Source organism: Cydia splendana, chromosome 4, assembly GCF_910591565.1.
Source record: "Cydia splendana chromosome 4, ilCydSple1.2, whole genome shotgun sequence".
Classification (NCBI taxonomy): Eukaryota; Metazoa; Arthropoda; class Insecta; order Lepidoptera; family Tortricidae; genus Cydia; species Cydia splendana.
Window position 1 is genome coordinate 12,916,728 of NC_085963.1, and position 19,833 is coordinate 12,936,560.

At 38.4% G+C, this 19,833-nt stretch overlaps 1 protein-coding gene across 3 annotated transcripts in view; it reads right to left on the reverse strand.

Moving 5' to 3' along the window:
- The window catches only part of LOC134789920 (protein grainyhead), a 163,348-nt gene that overhangs the window by 36,461 nt on the left and 107,054 nt on the right, over nt 1–19,833 (reverse strand). For 2 of the 3 annotated variants that reach the window (XM_063760613.1, XM_063760614.1), the window contains exons 3-5: nt 18,446–18,649; nt 5,064–5,232; nt 4,298–4,720 (exon numbers count right to left, since the gene is read on the reverse strand). In XM_063760613.1, the coding sequence (XP_063616683.1) occupies nt 4,298–4,720; nt 5,064–5,232; nt 18,446–18,649 (796 nt within the window). The remainder of the gene's footprint in view (nt 1–4,297; nt 4,721–5,063; nt 5,233–18,445; nt 18,650–19,833) is intronic. The other variant, XM_063760615.1, reaches the window with a different exon arrangement.

Consider the following 19,833-nt stretch of genomic DNA (forward strand, 5'->3'; position numbering starts at 1 on the left):
CGATATATCTCCAACTCCTTAGCTGTCAATAAATTCTGCCCCATAGAATCCTGTCTGCCCAAGACTCAGGAACAAATATTTGTGTTAATTGCATAAATAAATGCCCTTACCGGGATTCGAACCCAGGACCATCGGCTTCACACTTTTTCAAACACGAAGGGTAGGATGGCAGGTGTTATTTCAATACATGAGTCGCTTAACTTCGAACTCGGGTAAATCCATCTGTCAGATTATGCGATATTGGTATTAAGACAAGGTAATAGGGTAGATATTTGCTGAGAGGGTCAAATGGATTTACCCGAGTTAAGCGACACACATATTTGTGAGATTTGGCGTTTTTAGGTTATAAATTATATGGTGATGACACCTGTCATCCTACCCATCGAGTTTTAAAAATATTATACCCACTAGGCCAGACCGGTTGTCTATAATATTTTAAGATAAGTTATAGATTATTCCAAATAGGGATGATGTTGTATTAAAATAAATTATTTCACACCATGCATAAAATAAATTACTAGAAAATTACTGGAAAAACGTAGATTGCAGTTACGTTTTGACACAATTTCTATTTAATTAATCGAAATGAAATATAAAGAGTAGGTTGCACGTGACGTCACTCCAACTCCATAGCGGCTTATCGTTATTACAGTCCGAAAAAAGAAGCTGATTTGACTTGTCAATTAAACACCCTATTATTCTCCATTCAAAAATGTAATTTGTCGGTAAACTGAATATTCTACTCGCATTGTTATGACAAACATTCAACTCAATTTCCTTGTCACGATAAAGCAAAGTCGTGCAATAGTTCACCCACTTATTAATATTTACTAAGAGCAACGTTCAGATAATAAACGTCGAACAACAATTAAAGTCCTTTGCTTGATTGTCTATTAGTTTTATGAACAAATAATACCCAACAAAATATAAAAAAGAAAGAAATAGAGTTATCAACAAAATGCGTACCTACCTATAATTTAAAAAGTGAGGTTTCTTAGTAGGTTTGATTGCTATAGTTTGTAAATTCTGCTGTACGCTGTTCATTTAGGTACTGCTGTACAGGAGTTAAAGTGCCTACTATATTTTATATTTACATATCTAATACAAATTTACTAATAGCACTTTTACTCTAAAAGTTCGTACGTATATGAATATTTTAAGGGACAGTTCGATTTCTTGGCGATATTTAGATTCTCAGCACTACCCGCGAGTTTGGTAATAACTAATTAAATATGTTTTTCAAATATTGAATAATAATAAAAATATATAAGTTACATCAAATATATCAGTAGGTACAGGTAAAAATAATACACCACAAACAGCCAACAGATATTTCGTCAAAACCTGAGCTGGATAATCTCCCTCACGAAGGAGTAATTAAAACATTGACACTGGATCATAAGTTAGTTAGTATATCAAACAACGTGGTTAAAAGGTTATGAAATTAGTACGTCTAGTAAAAATTACTTTTCTGAAAAAGAAAATATACATGCAACAATAAAAACTCATGCCAGCATTATGGTATTTGTGTATACCGTGTTATTTGTGTAAAGACGATTCATTTAAATACATTACATACCTACATTGTAAACACTATGTAAACTCGTATGCCTACATAAAATCATATGGCTAATATCAGTAATATCTAATACATTTGCAAGTTGATGTCTACGTATGTACGGCGGATATTGTAGGCATTCAAAGTAATGTTAGCTATGTAATGTAATGTATACCCCAAGTGACCGCAATTTGCGAAAAAGATTGCAATTTCAAATCACGTTCGTGCAATTAACTCTGAGGCATTTGGATTAAAGCTCCATTTTTAGCGTTGGCGTGTTTCGGTGTCGGAGTTCCCTATCATCAAATTCCTGAATTGTAATGACACTTGGCAAGGAACGCGTTGAACTCTTTTCCTGCGACTGCCTAATTTCGTAGCAACGTAGCGCTCTCCCTTGCATACAATTAGGATAGGTCACATATCTCGCGAGGATTTTTAGAATAGATTCAAATGAAAAATGTTATAATAAAGTAATTTTTCTAATATTTTTTTACTATAGGTTTATTTGTTTTAAACTTGTTTCTTTGGTAATCGGCAGATGATTAAACATTTTTGTCAATTAATATTTACCTAATGAATTATGTAAATCTCATTGATTAGAGCATAAGTAAATATGTTGATTATCTCATTTCTATAGTTTAGTAAACAAAGTCCAAATGTGTTATATAACTTAAGTTTACTTAAATTCAACCCAGCAAATTGATTGTAGGTAGGTCTACTATATAGTTACTATATGTTCATATTTTATGACAAGATACTAGATATGTCACTTCAGCAGAAAAATGCATATCTATTTCCATAAATCTGAAAGCTGTTTTTAATAAAAGTATTATTTTTGTGAATATTTTAACGCAAGTTAATTCAAAAGGTAGGTCGTAGAGGTGGGGCGTAATTAACGTCTCCTGAGTTTTCCCCGTCGAACGGATATTGCTTTGATAAATAACCAATTACACGAACGGGTGTTTTGAGAGATACTCTGTTACACTAATGTTTTATGTCGAAATCTTCCGTGAATAAAGTCCAATTGGCAACTAATTTATGATAATGGTTTCTCATTAAAATTTCATTGTAAGTGTGTCATCGGCATTAAGTAGTTATCTGCTATTTGCTGGTATGACGTTACTACAATACATTTATACATCTACTTTTTGTCTATTTGTATAGAACTGTTTAGTTTAGATATTTATGTACTTATCAGTTTCTCGTAGGAGGCCTTTACTATGGATCCGATAAATTTGTTTATTTAACACTATACCGTATTTTACTATAATATATGAGTTATATGATCTAAACAAACTCTTAACGAAATTGTATATAATAAAAAAAATAACACGAAGTAATAAATTAATTAATTAAATTTTATGTTTATATATATATATATGAATAATTCATAAACGCGTTAGGAAACAAGGTATTTAAATTAGATAAGTACATAGGTATGTTTAAGGAAATTGTTATAAATTGTTAAGTAGAAAAATAATATTCTTCCTATTTTCGTGTTAAGATCGTTAAAAACGCTTAGCTATGCCGATGCACTAAGACCCTATCGAAAGATTAATATAGGTATATCTAGGTTCTGGATCATAAGTTCATACTTGTATACGTGTCATTACAATCAGTTTTCTATGTAATAATAACTTGATTGAGTGCTCCCGCGCACGTAAACAATAATAGAGTCAATTAATGCGCTGAGAATAGCATATTCTCAGGCCATGCCCCACGTGCAGTTAGTAAACTTTACAATTGAGGTAGTAGCGCCGCCGTATATTTTACATTTTACTATTGCTCTCATTCAATTTGATTAGCTCATATTTCGCTCAGTAAGGTGACAGTAAACATCAAGCGAAATTTATATGGTGCCAGAGTGAATTGCAAGCTCGAGTCGGTTCAACAAGAGGCAAATTAATAAACTCAATCCGGTGTCATTGTGGTGCTAGGTTGTCAGTTGCCTACTTCGTGCGCACCGCGCCCTGAAAACCGTCCTTGAAGCCAGCTTATCACCTAAGTGGGTTATGGTCTGGTCCATTTGTTATTTTAATTTTCGCAAACATTGTTAATTCTCGGAAACGCTCCCGCTAGGTACTTGATTGACCACGAAGGTAACGCTGCGGCGAGCCATTGTCTGACTCAAAGAGCAATTACACCAATGCACTTCATAGATAAGTGTTTAAAATGTACCTGCTCACTAATAAGAGTAATAAGCAATATAATATATTCCAATACAACTGTGTTATGTTAGCAAATATAATTGGGTAAAGATTTGAATTCTTATTGGACTTCATATACCATACCTACATTCTTTTTGCTGATTAGAAACCATTTTAGCAGAAAATTTCGATACTATATAAAATAAATTAAAATAAAAAGATAAACTAAAGGCATGGTTCGGCAAAAGACGTATAAGGTTATCAGCGTTGAATAAATATTGGTAATTAGAGCAGAGCGCGGGTGGGCTTTGATGACATAATTAGTGAAAGAAAACTTATTTGCATATCTACCGACATTCTGTTATATGGTGTACCTACATAAAATGTTGTCAACTATTTAATAGAACCTAAGTATATATTGAAAATAAAATACACTATAAATAGAAAGGATTAAAAATATACCTATTGAGTTCTAACGAGATATCGAAATCAAGGATGACTAACTAGGTACATATAAATGTGTTGTGTATGATAAAGTGGTGAGTGGTGTGGTGTAAGCATTCCGCCCGCCCGCGCCCGGGTGTGCACCGACCTGCTGAACGGCGGTGTGATCCCTGGGGGTGACAGCATCAGCGCCAATGCCACTGTCCGGCGAGGGCAGGTCCACGGTGAGCCCGGCCGCCGCGATCACGCTCTTGCTGTGGTAGCGCGGCGCCGCGTACCGTTCGCCGAAAGCCGACCCCGGCGCCGCTTCTGCATCCCCGTAGGGCGGCGCGGATCTCTGCTGGTAGCCTTCACCCACAAAGTACTCTCTGTAGTAGGGCTCAGCGGCGAAGGCGGCACCGGAGGGCTGCCGCGAGTACTGATCGCCATAGGGCGTCGGGCTCGGAGTACCGGGCGGCGCGAACATCTGCGCCGCGTACATGGCGGCGTCCGGCAGCAGCGAGCCGGCCGAGGAGGCGCGCGACGGCACCGGCGACGGCGACGCCGCCTCGCTCACCTCGCCCACCGCCACCTGCGGACACACGCGTCTGTTACACGCGTTCTCCCACGACAACTGTCCGCTCCGCAACGTCGACGCGTACATGCCGCGTCGAAGCACAGTTCACAGCTTCACGTACACTAAGGTTTATGGTCGGTGACACGTTCACATGAATAATCCCGGATGAGTATACAGGTCCTGGGGATAGGGTGCATCAGGGTAAAGCAGGTTAGGGCGCGGGCGGGCGCGGCTAGTGCGTCGCGAGCACGAAGCCCGGCGCATTGTACGAAGACCGCGATAAATAATACATGAGTGACCGGTAAGGAGTGTGTGAGTGCGTGCGCGCGCGACGGCGGCGTGCGGACGTGTGACGCACCTTGTGTCGCGGCGGCTTGAGCGCGTGCGCGTGCGGCTCGGGCTCGTCGGCCACCTTGCGGCTCAGGTCCTCGGGCTCGCGCTTCACGAGCCCCGCGTGTAGTAGCCCGGAGAGTTCGCCCAGCTCCGCCCCGTGCGCGCCATTGGCCGCCTTCAGCGCCGATCCGGCCCTGCGGAGGGGAGATAGCGGTGATTGGCGCCGCCGACGCTGCGCGCGCGCTACTCGCTCCGCGACCTCGCGCAGCGCAGCGCGCAGCGTCGTCGTTACAATTGATAAGTGTACTATTCGCACTATCATTATCCTGCAACTGCGCTAACTGTCATATTGATAATTTACATTCCTTCACATTCTACAAACATTCATCATCGGCTCAACAATTAATTGCATGCTAAATTTTCAACGGATACATAATTCAAATATGTATAATGAAATAACTATAATTTCAATCAATATCAAACATATTTATAACAGAAGCCACCAATTTATTTACCTAATCCTACAAAAAAAAAACATCTTTATAAAAAAATGCATACAAATAAAAAGGTACTACATACTTCTGCATACAAATAAAAAGGTAATAAGCAATAAAGAAGAAGTGTTCACAATTCTTACACATTTTTGTAAGTATTCATAAGTCTTAGCTACGTTTCCATTTTAGATATATCTACATCTACAGTCAAAGAATTTAATTTCCGACCCATTTTGTACCTTGTCACAGTGACAATAGTAAAATACAGTTAAGGGCTTGTGCACAAATCACGCGAGGTTCGATAGGGGGAGGAGGGGTCACGAAAAAATCACGATAGATCACGTTGCGGGAGGGGGGATATAAGGAAACCTCACGTGTATTTTTCTATAGTGAACGAAACTAAGAAAAAAACCTACTACATGAGTAGATACTTTTTCTCGGTTTCGTTAAACATAAATCTTCACTCTGCACTTCAAAATAGCGAGTCTATTTAACGAAAATAGAAAAATAAACAAGAACAACAAAAATATTTATCTTAAAATTAGGTCGAATTAAAAAAATTCTAAAAAATACACGTGAGGTTGTGTGGGGGGAGGGGGGTAGCCAAAAACCTCACCAAATATCACCAAGGGGGAGGGTCAAAAAGTAGCCGAAAACACCTCGCGTAATCTGTGCACAACCCCTAAGTGTAAAAATATAGGTGCATAATTGCATATAACTTCTAAAAAATAGGTCCCATAGTTCTGAATTCGCTGACATAAGAGCTATGGGACATATTTTTGAGTATGTGTGCAACCATATTTTTACAGTTGATTGTATGAGGTCTCTACTTAGCAACTTTCATATTGATTGTCACTGTGACGGGGTACTAAATTCTTTGATTCTACACATTTTCTAAAAAAGTCAAGTCTGAAAGTTGACCAAACTATTTAAAAGTTGGTGTAAAGTATAAGGTTGTAGTTTTGTTCTAACCTAAATAAGGATGAAGCTCGACTGCCCGATTCGAACTTTAAGATACGTCAATTAATAGATCTAGAAACGATGTGGATTAGATGTGTCAGTGTAGTTTGAAAAAACGTCACATTTGCCACTGACATATCTAATCCATATCGTTTCTAGATCTATTAATTGACGTATCTTAATGTTCGAATCGGGCTGCGAGTCTCAACTTGTTTTAATTTTGGCCAAGTGCATTTAAGGCCAAGTGCGAGTCGGACTCGTGTTCCAAAGGTTCCGTACATTACACAATTTTTAACAATGTATTTTTTATGTGAAATGTGATGTAAGTGAAATGTCTTTAAAAAACCCGTAGGGGTCAGAACAAAAACTAAGTAATTAAGTCCGACTCACGCTTGACTGCACATTTCTGATAGGTTTTCCTGTCGTCTAACAGGTAAAGAACTATTGTGTTTTTTTTTAATTTTTTAATTATGAATAAATATATATTTGAGATTCTCACAAGGAGATCTTTCATTTGATATGTAACACATTAATATAGTTTATAAAAACTTTTATTTTTTAATTTTCTCATTTACCCCCCAAAAGTATCCCCCATGTTTAAAATTAATTTGTTTACGTTACATGTCCGTGTTTGGGAGTGTTTGGGTCACACACTTACATATGTGTACTCTTAATTGGTCCAGTAGTTTCGGAGAAAATAGGCTGTGACAGACGGACAGACAGACAGACGCACGAGGGTTCCGTTTTTTTCCTTATGAGGTACGGAACCCTAGAAATAAAAGGAGCTAATTGAGAAAGATAAATATTTCGGGTGTCATGGGAAAAGATATCACGAGTCTCTTCTCATCCAAAATGCTTTGAGTGCGCTGTTTGCTGGTATTGGGTGGCCTAAAAAGGAGTCTTGGGAAGAAAAGGCACATGGAAAACAAAAATAAAAACTAAACATATACTAAAATTAAGAGTTAATTTATGGCCATCTCTTCTGTAATGTAATGTAATGTTCATCAACTCATCACTCCCAGACACCTCGGGAGAGATGGCCAATTGTATTTTTGTTTGAGACTCTTTTTCAAGCTGATCTGAGTAGAAATAATTTTTTCACATCACCTATTCGAAAAAGGGCTTTTTCTTCCCCGCTAGGAGGGATCAACGTGGCACTTTTCTTCCCTGCTAGGAGGGATCAAAGTTGTAGTTTTCTGTTCTAGGACACGATTTTTTCTTTCTTGCATACTATTTTTTTTTTGGATAAATAATACATATTTTGGAACATAAGAATTTCCTCATAGTTGATGTGAAAAGCAGTACCTATGTGTCACATGGTATCAAAATTATTTCGTCTTGGGCGTTAACACTTGAATCCCTCATTACGCACAGGATTCTACTTTAGAATCCCTCACTACGTATTGTAGAATCCATCGCTTCATTCAGGATTCAATGTACGCCCTTGACGGAAATATATCATTTTGATCCCTTGTAACACAAACTACTATGTATTCGTTTCATTTTCGAAAGTCAATTGTTCAAACTTTATGAAGGAATAAAGATTTCTTTAAATACATGTAAACTTTTTTTTTTACTTCTAAAAAACTATGGCCAACTACCCCGGACTTAACCTATTTAATTAAATACACTTGCAGAAGTGTAGAATGGTACCTATTTTTACTTTTCTTAGTGTTTGGGTGGATTAAGGTATATTTAAGTATTTTTAAATAAAATTCTATAAATGATATATTTTAAACCTATGTCCATATTCTGAATATTACTGATATACCTACATGTGCAGATGTAGCTACTCGTACAAGTATTACACATCACATATAGGTACCCATTTTAAGAGAGGAATGCTGTTTCTTGAAAATTCGTAGCTCCGTCAAGAATATGCAGACAAACCTACTTAGTACAGGCTAATTAAACACAATTAAATTAGTAACTTTTTTTAATAATAACTTTTAACGTCCCGTTTTAACATCACTGTCGTTTTTTTATGTGTGTCACATTATCTCACATAAATATAATATATTACAAATTATTTCCTGGAACATTTTGTTCCAGGAAATAATTTGTAATATAAATATTTGTGTCCTTTTTTAATGAAAATATTTGCGCCACGAAGTACTTACACGGGGAACGGCTGCACATTTGTTTGATTTGTTAGCGATGCGGCCACCTCCGCACGCCGAGCGCAGGCGCGGTTTTCGTCGGCACTGCGATGTCAGTGCGCGCCGATTTATGATAATTGAAGACAAGTTTCATTGGCGTTCAGATGTTTATTTTAGATAAGAGTCTCGCGCCGCACTATTTCATGCGTCCGAATTGGTCGGGACGCGCGACCTCCCGCAAGCTCGCTCGCCGCCGCCCGTGTCCGATTGCAATTCTCGCTTTGCTCATACTTAACGATTTATGAAAGCGATTTGTAAGAGAAACACGACGAGTGTGAAATCGCTCATCCGATAAGATAAACCGCGTGTGTAAAATGTTTCGGGAAACGTCGACAGTGTTTCTACACAAGAGAGATGCGGCACTAATTTGTTTCACGGATTATTTCGGCAGCGCCAACGGTCAGGTAAGTCAGGTTAGATGTCGAGTGCACCGTCGATCGTACGATACCGACAAGACAACTACGTAAAAGATATTCAAATAGATTTTATGACAATGAGGGTACGAGCTACGGAATGAAGTGGCATAGGTATCGTTATTCATGCGAGTGAAACATAAAGCGATGTTTGCTTGTCGTTCATTGTTGGCGCCTTGCAAAAACGTTACACAAAGCGCTCTCCGCTGACAGCTGAGTCGCGGCGCCTCGAGACACGGCCGCCAACTTCGCTCGCGGCCAAGCTTGCTGTCGCGACCCAAGCTCGCGAGACGTCATCCATTGTATCGAGACGTGTATCTAGCAGTATGTAAGTTCGAACTGTTCGAAGAATAATCCTAGCGACACTGAGACGACTTGCACTGAAATGACTGAAATACATATTATGTTCAATTGTTCATCCCTTCAAGCCCTATTTCCCATCCCCATTCTTTGCTAGTAGATGAGCAGCTGAGATTTTTTTAATACTCAGAACCAATTTAAAAATTTCTAGTCATTTTTATTTTTTGACTCACTTTCCAAAACTTGAATCTGTTTAGAAGGTACGGTAACTTGAGCGGATTATTGTGATTTAAAAGTTACTCTTAATCTGTGATCATTTCAGCTAAACCTATCTCACTGGATTTCATTTCAGATAGCACTAGTGAAATACACTTTGTATATATACGTACTTAGCTAATATTGCTTTTTGTGTGCTATTTCTTCTCTTTATGTGACCGGTTTCATGTTCATGTCCCCTCTAACATACGCGGTTATTTACGAATTCTAACATCATACTCGTAACTTGTTACTTGATTCCATGCCACTCGTTAACCACTTTCCATTCACATAAAAAACAAGTATCCTGTTTATAAACGGTGATGCTATTAAATATTACAAACAAAAACTCGTCTAGAAATTGGCATATGTATCATTAATGAACTCTAGTAAGCGTTTATTAGGACCACTGGAACAGGTTTACTTATAAATCGTACTAAGATTACCTTTGTATGGTACTATAGTTATTTGTTTTACAAGGGGGCAAAGTTGTTTAATTGCTCGTGCTAATATTGATACCCGAGCAAGCGAAAGATTCCAAAATTGAAACATGGAATCTTGAGCGTTGCGAGGGTTTCAAAGCACGAAGGTTAGGGAAACAAAATTTTCCCCCGAGTGAAACACAAAATTTTTCACCACACCAAGCCGAAGCAAATATTAAATGTAAAATATCAAACAAAATCAAATCAAATGAAATCCAAATGAATTCTATTAAACATTTATCATCCAAAAGTCAATTCTACCAGCAAACAAGAATACTACTCAAAATTTGCATTTGATTACTTTGGCTCACATGTGAATAAAATGCAACTTTGCTATCAGCTTTTGAAGTGCAAAGTAAGCTTTTCCGAGCTGGTGTGGTGAAAAATTCTTTGTTAGGTAGGCAAACTTAGAACTTATACAATAATTAGTCCGTCAGTTTCAGTACGCCATATATAGGTATAAAAAATCTACAAATACAATTCTAAAATTTCTATTGGTAGGTTATAAAAAATCGGCCAAGTGCGAGTTGGACTCGCGCACAAAGGGTTCCGTACCATTACGCAAAAAACGGCGAAAAATTCACGTTTTTGTATGGGAGCCCCACTTAAATATTTATTTTATTCTGTTTTTAGTATTTGTTGTTATAGCGGCAACAAAGCCAACAAAAATACATCATCTGTGAAAATCCTAACTGCCTAGCTATCACGGTTCATGACATGAGATACAGCCTAGTGACAGACAGACCATTTGGGTACGGAATCCTAAAAAGATCAGTATGTGAACCTTACCGTTGCCAAGGAAATAATAAATTGTATTAGTTCGAAAACTTACCTGCTAGCCAACATAAATTTAATTTTGATAAGGAATAGAAAGGAATCCGTTACGAACCCGAATCCGAAATCCCAAAGTTTAGATCAGATATCAGTGTCATGTTGCAAATGATTACCATAACAGTGCCGGTAATAAAAGGATAAGAATGAACACCTCTAGCATCCGACTGCTACATTTTACATGCAAATAACTATTTTCTTATCAAAGCAAATCGGAATACGCGCGGATGCAATTGCCATTATAATTATTTGCAATGTTTACTTAACACCCTTTCACACATGACGAGATCGCGACAATGCGATGCAAGGGGTGCGCATGGGCAACCCTATCCTAAGCACCAACAGAGACGCACTGATTGAAAAATCTCCTATGAATCACAAAGATGATAAACTTTAGTATCCTCAAGGATAAATAAAGCATAAATTGTGTGATTTGTATGTAGGTTCAACTATTATTATTATAGTCATCATCAGAAATATTCATTCTCAGAATATACAGAAATGTTTGATTATACACTCTAACACTTAGATATTTGTGAGCAATTTATTTGCTCCGATATATCTAATGACGACTTTGTTAAGAGTAATAATTATCCAATAATGTAAGATATTTGTGAGCAATTTATTTGCTCCGATATATCTAATGACGACTTTGTTAAGAGTACTAATAAATCGAATAATTATCCAATAATGTAAGAATCTATAACTAGTCAAAGTATAAAGTAGTCGAAACTAATACATACAAGTAATTGCATAATAAATAAATAATAATGTTTAGTTTGAAAAATAATAACTACCGGCAAAGTAGATGTCGGTCATGTAATATGCAACAAACTATCTGTTGGGAAATGTAAAGAAGCTTAATGATGAAGAAAACCAGTGAGATAATGAAGTGAATGAACACTTGGTAGTGGTATCGCGCGCGGTATCTCCCGCGGCGACAGTCTATCCGTCGCTTGACGAATAGATTAGAATCTATCGCGCGACGGAGACCGCGCCGAGGAGGAGGCGCTTGCAGCGGATGCCCGCATCGTAATATCAATGCTATTTGAATATATCATTCCGCTAAATGTAGGTTTATTGCTACTTTTCTCACGGAACTAATACATTATCAAAATATTTAATTGAAAACGATTTCGCCATTTGTCTAAGTAATTTAAGAGTTTTTGGTTACACAGAGTCGTAACGGTGATTAATAAGCCATTAAACATTTTCCTGATCCTAATTAACCGAAAATAGCCAAAAAGGTAATAATAAAAATAAAACGGCATGTCTGTGAGTAGGTAATGTTGTTAAAAATAATAATTCGCATGCGTAACGACAGTTAATTCAAATTCTTTAGCTGACCGTTTCAATGGGAATGTTCGCATGATAAAGAATGGTCAAGAAGAATGGTCAGCCCCGATTTGATATTTCGCTACGTGATGGCCGGCCAGGGACATAACGATGTTCCTATCTTTTTATGCATTATCTCATAAGGGGGTTGGGTGTTTCCAAGGGAATTGAATGGTATTAACTGCTTTGCCATTAACAATACAGTCGGATCGTCAAGAGAGAACCGGTTCTCTCCTAAATGGGTCACACGGTTCCAGCTCCTGCGTTTTTGTCGCGGCATTATCGAGCGTCGCACAACCAGGGATCCTTATATTGAATCATTTTGTATTACAATTTCATTGCAAACATAAAATACCTAAGTATATACTTAATATACCTATACCTACCGATAAACGCCCAACAGGTATGTACGAGTAGGTATATTGTTTATCCTGACTTCCATTCGATTATAACATTCATAACTCCATTATAAATATTACAATGTTTATCGGTTTATAGGAGATAATGTATTCCGAGTTTTAGGGTCATATCAAAAATGGTAATTTTATAATTAACGAAGTGTCGCTACAGGATTAATTAACGCGCCGACAGTGGCTTCGTAGAACCTTCGCAATTTAGCATGTAGGAAATCCCACTGAACAGTATTTTTTATTATATTTTATTACATGGCTATTAACTTTATTTATATACGTTCATAGGTAATTCCAATATTAATGTAATGTAATAAAGTGATCCGGAGAGAGGAGAAAATGTTTTCCCGTTAGTGTTGAGTGTGAACAGTGACAGGGTCAAAGGGCGCGCCCCTCCCCGAGACATCCCGCCGCGCGTTTCTATGCTAATCTTAGAGTTAGCATTCGACAGCGTCCAACTTATATTAATGGTTATAGCCGCCCGTTTCCACTTAACAGCCATAATATCCGTAGTCCTGGCTATAACGGAGGCTAGCGCTATAGCTGCGCCCGCGCAATACGCAACGCGTTTACGAAACATGCTCACGCCTACGGCTGATCTCGAGGATATTTATAAAGATGGAACTAGTCCGTGTCTAAGTATATTGAGCATTCAATTCAAATAATACGAGCGATTTAGACAACAAACACTGCAAGCCGAACCTGACGATGAACCTGGCGCTCAGCTAGAGGTAAATTTGCATACAAACGCATAAAGAGACACAGCCCGGGGAGCGGGCAGCGGGCGCGGGTGAGCGAGCATTCGTTATAATTTTGAATGTATGAATGAGCAATAGCGCGCTCATCGTAGCTCGTCGCGTGGGCCGCGCACCGACAATGCACCAGACAAGTCCTGGGCGTCCTTGTCAATGTGAGCCGCTTCCAGCCACATCCGTCTATTGTCATTATTTGTATTTATGCACTCCTGTAAACGGTGACGAGAATGACGAGCCGAATCTGCCCGCCGTCACATTCCATCCGCGCGCCAGAATTGAAGGCGACTTGTCCCTGTCGCCCGGCCCCTCGACGTGTGAGGTGTTATGTAGGAGGCCCACTCCATCGCAATGTTGCACCATGCACTTTTACACCCTCCACTTTTTATGAAGGTTTTTGTAATTGATTTCATAATTTATAATGTCCATTACAGTCTTCATCAGATATATCGGGACGATCAAGATACCTACCTACTCAAAAATATCTGAACGTGCGCTATGACACTTTGAAAATTATCTTAACGGCCGGCCTTCTATTCTAGCGCAGTGGGTATATAGCTGGACCTACGAAGCTGAGGTCCGGTCCCGGGTTATAATTCCGGTCCCGGTAAGGGCATTTATTTATGTGTTTATCACAAATATTTGTTAGTGAGTTATGGATGTATGTATATAAAAAAAGTATTTATATATTTAAGTGTGTATATGGTCGCCTCGCACACATAGAACCAGCTTTGCGTAGTTTGGGGCTAGGTCGTTCTGTGTAAGTTTGACCCCAAATATATAAAATAAAAATGTGTTCAAATATTTTAAAGCTACGAAATATCAGACAGTGACTGTGCTCAGTCTTTCGAGGTGCGCGATAATCTTAGTCGGCCTATTACCATTTTCATAGGTTCAAACTTGTTCCTTTTATAACTGCGTCACTGTGTTTATGGAATATAATAAACCTTCATAAAAGTAGATATAAACGGTTTGTGGGGTCAAGTTAACATTATGCACTCCTTGTGTTAAAATGTGACACGGCGTTTGCTCATTTTGGGCTGCTATTCAAGGGATGCTGTTAACAACCTCTTTCAAAGAGCGAGCATAATTTGGATCGGGGTCGCATTTCTATAGGATTTCTTTGAATGCACTGACATTTTGAGTTTGAATTGCGCGTATTTTCACGAATAATATGAATAAAAAGCAACCATTTGACTGCTTCTAAAAGTTAGACCAGTTACATGAAATACATATGACAATGAGATTGGCGGGCATGGTAGGTCTATTTAGTTAACTGTATTTATTTAACAACGATCAGGGTAAATAATAATACACCCGAAAAATAATTTAATAAGCTCATTTGATACATAGAAAATCTTGAAAACAAAAGGATACCTATGATATCATGGTCGATGAATAGTACCTGTCATAAATAGTTTAAAAAATAATGAGCCAAGACTAAAACATAATATTATGCAAAACATATTCGAAGTCGAAATGTGGGGATCGAAAATATGCGCAGTTGCGAACTCTCAATTCGTTAATCCTGCCATAGGTATTCAAATGAGTGCTTGTGATTTATTGAGTGGAACATTAACATTTTTATTATTTGTTATTCTTACACCTTTCGTTAGGGCCGGAAGCCACGCGGCCTCTGTCTCAGCGTACTCGTCCGTGAGACTTTGCAACACAAACCCCATGCGTCTTCAATGTGCATAAAAACTCTACAAAGATTGCATATTATCATAGTTTACATATAAATTTTACGCGAATTCATTCCGTATTCACTGCGCTTCAAAATTCGTCGATTATAATGATAATGCCTCCAATACACGAACGTCATGATGTACGGCCGTGAGAATCGCCGATTGATTTTCCGCGATCGCTTCTGATTGAACTTTGATTGTTGTCGATATTCGAGATTCGTTTTGCATATTCGAAGCGGGCAATTATCGTGAGCATACAGATACATTTATGTTTAACTCGTCTGGCTATTTTATACGTTGCTTAAACACTAATGATTTTTTTAGTTCTAATATGTAATAACTATACCTGAGTACATCCATCGCTGTCAGAGTAGTGACAGTCTTAGAAAAAAATATTATCCTCTAAGACAGCGGTGGGCAACAAGCGGCCCGCGGGCCGCATGCGGCCCGCGAACCTCTCACTTGTGGCCCACGAGCCTCCCTGGCTATTTTGTATATAATATTGACAAACGACAATGTCTGATAAAATCATAAATATTAACAAAGTGCGGCCCGCGTCAACTTCGGTAGCTACTATTTGGCCCTTGGCTGCTAAAAGGTTGCCGACCGCTGCTCTAAGACATGCAACTTGTTTTAAATACAAATACCTACTTATCACGTACTTAGGTATAGGTACCGTTATTATTTATTTATCGTATGGCATTACATTACATTATTACACTGTTCATTAACAACTTAGTTTATTTATAATCTAAATCTACATTTTTCCAAGTAGGTGATGGCTGCACTCGTTATGGTATTAAAATCTTCCACTGGGCCATCGTACTTTGTTAGTGGGCAGTGTGGGCACTCGAAAACAATATGCCGAACAGTTTGCTTTGGGCAACCGCATTCGCAGCATTCTTGGTCGCTCCATCCCCATTTTTTCCGGAGGTAGGCACAGTGGCGAATTCCTGTTCTCAGGCGGTTGAGCATGCACCAGGTACGGCGTACTACGGCATACGTACCGTTACCTTATAGGTAATGATCTTCTTACTTAGACCAATAAATTTATTGTGATTGCGATTGTGATAAATTCATTATTGAAATTGTAATTAACTAGTATACCTATAAGTATATGAAACTTAACACTTTAAACTCTCGCGTTTTGTACACATATTTAATTACACAAACGGGTCTACCGCGATATAATTTCATTGTTTTTACCTTTAATTCCGACGTTTCAGCTGAGTTGCACCAGACCAGTCAGTCTTTCCGTGACCACAGCTGGTGCAACTCAGCTGAAACGTCGGAATTAAAGGTAAAAACAATGAAATTATATCGCGGTAGACCCGTTTGTGTAATTAAATATATATGAAACTTTCTTGATATCTAATAATTTAAAAACGAGTGATAAATTGATAATGTATAAATCGTATAAATAAATCAGTTCCAAGGCCTAATAATACACCGAAGAATATTAAATAAAATATACTAGGAAATAGGTAGATGTCTAATGTCTATAGTAGAAATACATTTAAAATGATTAATAACTTTGCAGTTTTCAATGTAAAAAGAAATGCGAATTATACATAGATTGGGATATCGCAACAATTTAGAATTTAAGTCTGCTTCAACGTTTTGTCAGGCAGACGAATATTTTAATTTTATTACTTCCCGTCATTTGCTTCGCAAGTAAAAAATCTATTAAGTATGTAATATTTCCTGCAAACAAACATATTACATAATTATTATTCATGCTTTAAGAAATTAATGATTCTGTTTACCGCAATGGTTTGTGGGTAGCGAATGTCTTTAGATATCAAGTCGGACATTTGTAGAATTACGTATTGTGCAATAAATTTTAAATATTAGTTCGAGGAAAAAGTTCTTTCGTATTTTATAGGTGTTCAACTGTTCAGTTATAGTAAACCTCTATGGTTGTGATGTTTGTGTCGGGCTGGTTTCGATACCATTAACATTAGTAGTAGGTATTAACATCTCGACGAGAGGACTGTCAAAACTACTTGTGGCAGTTTTTTTGTCTTTGATTGTAAATAAATAAACTATGTAGGTATGTTAAAAAATGTCTCGAATTTCTATATAAAATACGAATAAAACTTTCTCCTCGACCAATTAATTCTAGTTCAAATATTTAACAAGTATGTCTATGAAGTTATACATTATAATTCAGAGCAATGAAAATCAGTCGTTTCGTATATTTCCCTCATAAGGAACTCGGTTTCATTTCATGGGCGTAACTTAGTTTCAGATTAATTGCATTTCCTTGACACATATTTAATACAGTGAGAAACTACACACTTTACCTTTATTGCGGGGAATTCAGAGTTAAGACCGTAAACATGAAATTGATTATTATAAATACGATACGGCGTGTAAGTTATCAACGCGGCTCATCCGTAATTTGTAATGCTTTTCAAAGCAGCTATAGCCGCACCTAAGATATATTATCTACTGCCGAAGCAATTTGTTCGTAGTTCGAGTAGTAATGTTACTAAGATTATAATGTTTTATAAAATGATAAGTACAGTCGACCAACACTAGAGAACCTTGTCGCTTTAACTACTAGATACATGACATACATCACCTGTAGAGTGATGTCGTAGAAGATAAACAAATTAATTGATTATGACATAGTTCTATCAAGGCCTAGGAATCAAATTAATTGACTGTATGTACTAATAGCAAATATTTTTAATGACACTTTCGTACGGTAAACCTTTTCATTGTAGATACAATTTCTAACCCCTTGAACGCCAGACGGCGAAGGAATATGCCGTGCCCCGGACGCCAGGCGATCGCCATTATTTAAGCGAAATTGAACTTTACGGAGTCCTGCGTAAGTCCCTATTGCATTGGCGAAGCTGACGGCTGTAGCCGTCGTTGGCGTCCATGGCAAGACTTTCCGATGACGGCCACAGCCGTATGTGGGGCTAAGCAACAACCTTACACTTCGATGTAGAGCAAAGCTAAGCGCAGTTTGTATTGTAGGTATTCCTTGGGTGTAAAAAATGTGATATACACGGTGAATTCCTGAGCTAAGTCAATTTCTCAAAGACATCAGTATTCTAAGTAATTTCGTTTTAAAAATAATCATTTATTTTTGTCTGATAAGGCACTTAACGAATTTACGAAAATTAACTACCTATGTCATTTAATTTCCTAAAATGTACTAAGTATACCCCCGTTAGTTAAGTTTAAAAAATACCGCACCGTGTATATACCGTGATATTGATTGGTTACCAACGAGTCTATAACCACATACGATTGTGAGTGTATAGGTTATCGTGGTTCATAAGTAACGTATCGATCTAGAAGTAGGACTCACGTCCAGACATCAGTTAGTTTCCCATCCTTGTGTAGATCCTGCGCTTGCAGAGGTGGCAGCTTGTAGTACTCAGTGACGAGGGCCTGCGGCTGCTGGTCATCCACGCCCAGCACCGCCGACGACGCCGCGCTCAGCGGGTGCTCCGCGCTCGAGTAGTACGCGCGCCACGACTCGCCGCTCACCTCCATCACCTCCTTGCGTCTCCTGTACAAACAAAATACAACAATTAGGTACTACTATTACATATTCTACCCACCTACCTAATACAAGTCATCATCAAAAGCACAATGCATATTACAATTCCGTCTGCCGTATTACGTAATGCAAATGGATTTTCATTCAGTCTATCGGATCATCGAGTAAACATAGCGTAAAATACCTGTACCCTGGCCTTTAGTTGTACGACGGGGCCGACTACAACTTGCGAACCAGTTATTAGGCGTGACCATTTTGGTACGGATACTGACCTCTGGTGGTTGGTGGGCACCAGCGGTCGTCCGTGTGACGCTTTGCGTGCTAATTGTTGAGTACACAGGCGTGAGTCAGCAAGGCGAGTGTCCGGTTCAAAAGTAAACCAGTAGTGATCGGAACGGGACGCGAACAAACGCGGGGGCGTCGTCGACGTCTAATTCGGGTAGTTTTTTGCGAGGTATCGCGAAGCCGGGCGTACGTCAAGGCGGCGGGTCACCTGGTGCCGCAACCTGATGTAGAACAGGTCCGTACCACTTGCAGAACCGGAAGGATGCGAGGCAAATCCCTGCTCCCTCGCTAACCAGTTTAGGTCGTCTGACGTCACGCCCAGCGGTATCCGACGATGCAGACAAATAAATAAAAAATGTTGGAAGCACGCGTCGGACGGGTTTGACCGGATCGTAGCTCTACCTGATTCCTGTTCCTGGTCTCGTGTTGATATCATGGGATGACATTGCTTGTTCGTTTTTGGCCACTATCATTTTCGGAAATCTGCAGCTTTAAGGTGCTTAAGTACAACAAAATCAATACGTAATGAAATATTAAATGCATATTTGATATTATTCAAACTATTTCAAACCCTTTATTTATCCAGTTGAACTAAACGAATAGGTAAGTCATAACATCCATTTGACGTAACTGTACTTTAAACTCATTCATTAAAAGCGGTTTATGCAAAGAACCTGTTCGTTTTTTACGCAAGTACATACTACTAATTATGTATATAGATTATTATGGTGTGCATCAGTATTGTGTCGTTCATAATACGAATGAATGAGCTACGCTTGCCCATTTACTCAATGAATTAAAGTATCTATTCCACAGAATGTCATATTAGTTTCAAGTAAGAATAGAATGTGCGAATTCGATCAGAAAACTGGAAAAGCCAGCTTCTGGCATTTAACCAGCCGAAGCGT